Source organism: Gymnoscopelus braueri (assembly GCF_963280865.1).
Source record: "Gymnoscopelus braueri genome assembly, chromosome: 8".
Lineage (NCBI taxonomy): Eukaryota > Metazoa > Chordata > Actinopteri > Myctophiformes > Myctophidae > Gymnoscopelus > Gymnoscopelus braueri.
The window spans coordinates 15,874,188-15,876,709 of NC_137609.1; the positions used below are offsets into that span (position 1 = coordinate 15,874,188).

General features: G+C 46.3%; 1 protein-coding gene across 1 annotated transcript; it reads right to left on the minus strand.

The window, feature by feature from the left end:
* Positions 1–859: 859 nt before the first annotated feature.
* LOC308090701 (uncharacterized protein) lies at positions 860–1,411 on the minus strand (the record flags this gene model as incomplete). Its single annotated transcript, XM_080435966.1, has 1 exon — positions 860–1,411. The coding sequence occupies one exon, from the start codon at positions 1,409–1,411 to the stop codon at positions 860–862; it is 552 nt and encodes a 183-aa protein (XP_080292092.1).
* Positions 1,412–2,522: the final 1,111 nt, after the last annotated feature.

Here is a 2,522-nt window from a genome sequence, read left to right on the forward strand (position 1 = left end):
GCAAACAAATGAGCCATTTCTATACCATATGCAGATTTGCACTGCCTAACCACAATAGCCAAAGCCTAACACAAAACTTTACTGTGTCATAGGACATGCGAAGATATAAAGAAACATGGCCACCACATCGTCATTGTATAATGCGTCGTGTCACCAGTTTCAAGCGTGGCACAATTTTTAAATCAACTCAACAGAATAGTGTCACACGCTTGTAGGAAGTATTTAAAGTTTAAGCATCTTAGAGAAGAGGCCTCGGTCTTCTAAGGGAAGACGTTTAAAAGTCAAAGAGCAATGGGTGAATCATCTATACAATCCCTTAAAGAAATATAATCTGTATTAAGAGGGAGGGTGGCCATGTACATCAACACAGGAAATATGCCACTGGAGTAATAGTCGCACGAATTTAAAGTTAAATGTAAGTTATCTACATTTCAGCACTTCGGACAGCGCCTTTGCTGCTCCATCGGCCTTACGTCCCGATGCAGCCTACTGTTGATCATCTGTTGTTCATTTACAGCATTAGCAACGAATTCTCCCCTTGCTGACATTATCGCACAGCTATACGCTATATTCTATTATGTTATATCTATTTTCTACTTGTTTGTACGTTAATTACAAGCGGAGCCGAGATTAATCCACTCAGGTGATGTCTTTGATGAAGAATGAATGAAAGTCAAGTGGGCGGTTGTTGAGGTCATGGTGTAGGGCTGTTCTTTGTGCCATATATTGCTTTTCCACAGTTTAAATCCAAGCTATAATGTCGAGAGTTCCGTTTTTATACCCCTGAAAAAATTGAAGTGAATTCACTGGTCTATTTCACATGGTCGGATCGCGGGGTGCCAGTGTGTATGTGGCATTGTCAAGATGAGACGACCGTATGCAGTGTTTGTCCAGGCTCGTCTGGGTCAGGGAGGTCAGGGAGGTCAGGGAGAGCAGTAGTATCCGACTGTGAGACAGTGGTAGTGTGGTCAGCGGACGGGCCAGTCTCCTGTGTGTGACAACAAGCGGGCTTCTCGTCGCCTTTCCGAGCGCCACCACCACCCGAGGCACTCGAACCCACCGCCGCCGCCGCCACCGGACGGACGATGATGCACGGCTTCATCGGCTCCTTCGCGGACGCCGACGGGCTGCGGCTGTCGCGCTCGTACTCTTCCTGCGCGCGCTGGATCTTCCTCTTCCTCATCTTCCTCTTGTGGAAGTGAAACGTCGCCAGGGAGACGAGTATTATCCCCACGATCATGGCCACCAGCACGATGAGCGCGAACGTGGAGGAGAACGGGGGGAAGAAGCCACCGCTCTGTAGCTGCTCCACGCAGGTGCCGTTGTTGTTGCTCTGGGAAGCTCCGTGGCAGATGCGTAACGGCGTGGAGAGGGAGAGCCTCGTGTCCTCCGACGATGTCTTGGCCGTCATTTGGTCGGTCGGTTCTGTTGGCTGATGATGCGTGGTGATCGATTCTCTGGATGGGTAACGATGTCCTTTTTCTGTCTTGTCTCTCAGAGTTGCGAGGAAAGCAGAACTAAACGCCCTGGCTGTCCCATCTGATTCCTACATGGAGAGAACCACAACGATCAGCCTGGTGGTGAAATGAGCATTCTAATATGCACTGTCTGTCTGTTTCACAAGCAGTGGGTCGGGACCCATATGTGGGTCGCGGACAATTGTTTATGGGTCACGATCGAGTAAATACCCCCTTTTTTCGTTTCCAAAAACTACTATTATTTCAAAAGATTTTCATGATCCAAAACGAAATTGAAACGTTTTTTTCAACAAAAAAAAACCATTAATTAGAGGGGAAATAATAATTTTAAGAAGTAGTGAAAATAGCAGATCTACAAGCTCACAACATGTTGCATTGCGATGTTTTGTGAGCTTGTAGATCTGCAATTTTCACTAGTTTAGGGTCCCGGGGAGACATCACATTTCTCTTTTGGGTTTGGGGAACCACTGTAATGTAATGTGATGTAGGATGTCTATGAGCAGGCGGTGCATTCATATCTCTGAGGCGCAAGACATCTAAGACACGCCCATTTCAATAAGCCAAATCATTGGAATTAACCGTTAAGCGCTTAAGTGGGTAATAATTGCGCATTATTCAAAGATGACTGACTGGTGGATAAAAGAAACACCCGGAGGCAATGGCTTTTAAACGGAGACGATTGTATCTGAATAAAAATGATTGCCATGGCCTGCGCATACTAATTAATATGCAACTTGGTAGACAATAGATAGAAACCTTAACACATAGACCTATACGGGGGATCACCAATACAATTGCACAAATGTCACTCCATCCCGTCTTTGAAATGGTACCAATGGATGAAATAATTGAAGGATGCCGATTTGGTGCTGAGGAGAGACTCCCCCAGATCGCAGCGGTTCCAGCTGCAATAGCCTAACAAGGATAAAATGCCTCATTCTTACCTTGTGAAAATGTCCGTGGGTGGAGGCTACTGTCCGTTTACGAGCCAAAGATCTGGTCGGATCTGGCGATCTGAGAGGAACCAGAGAATGATCATGAATC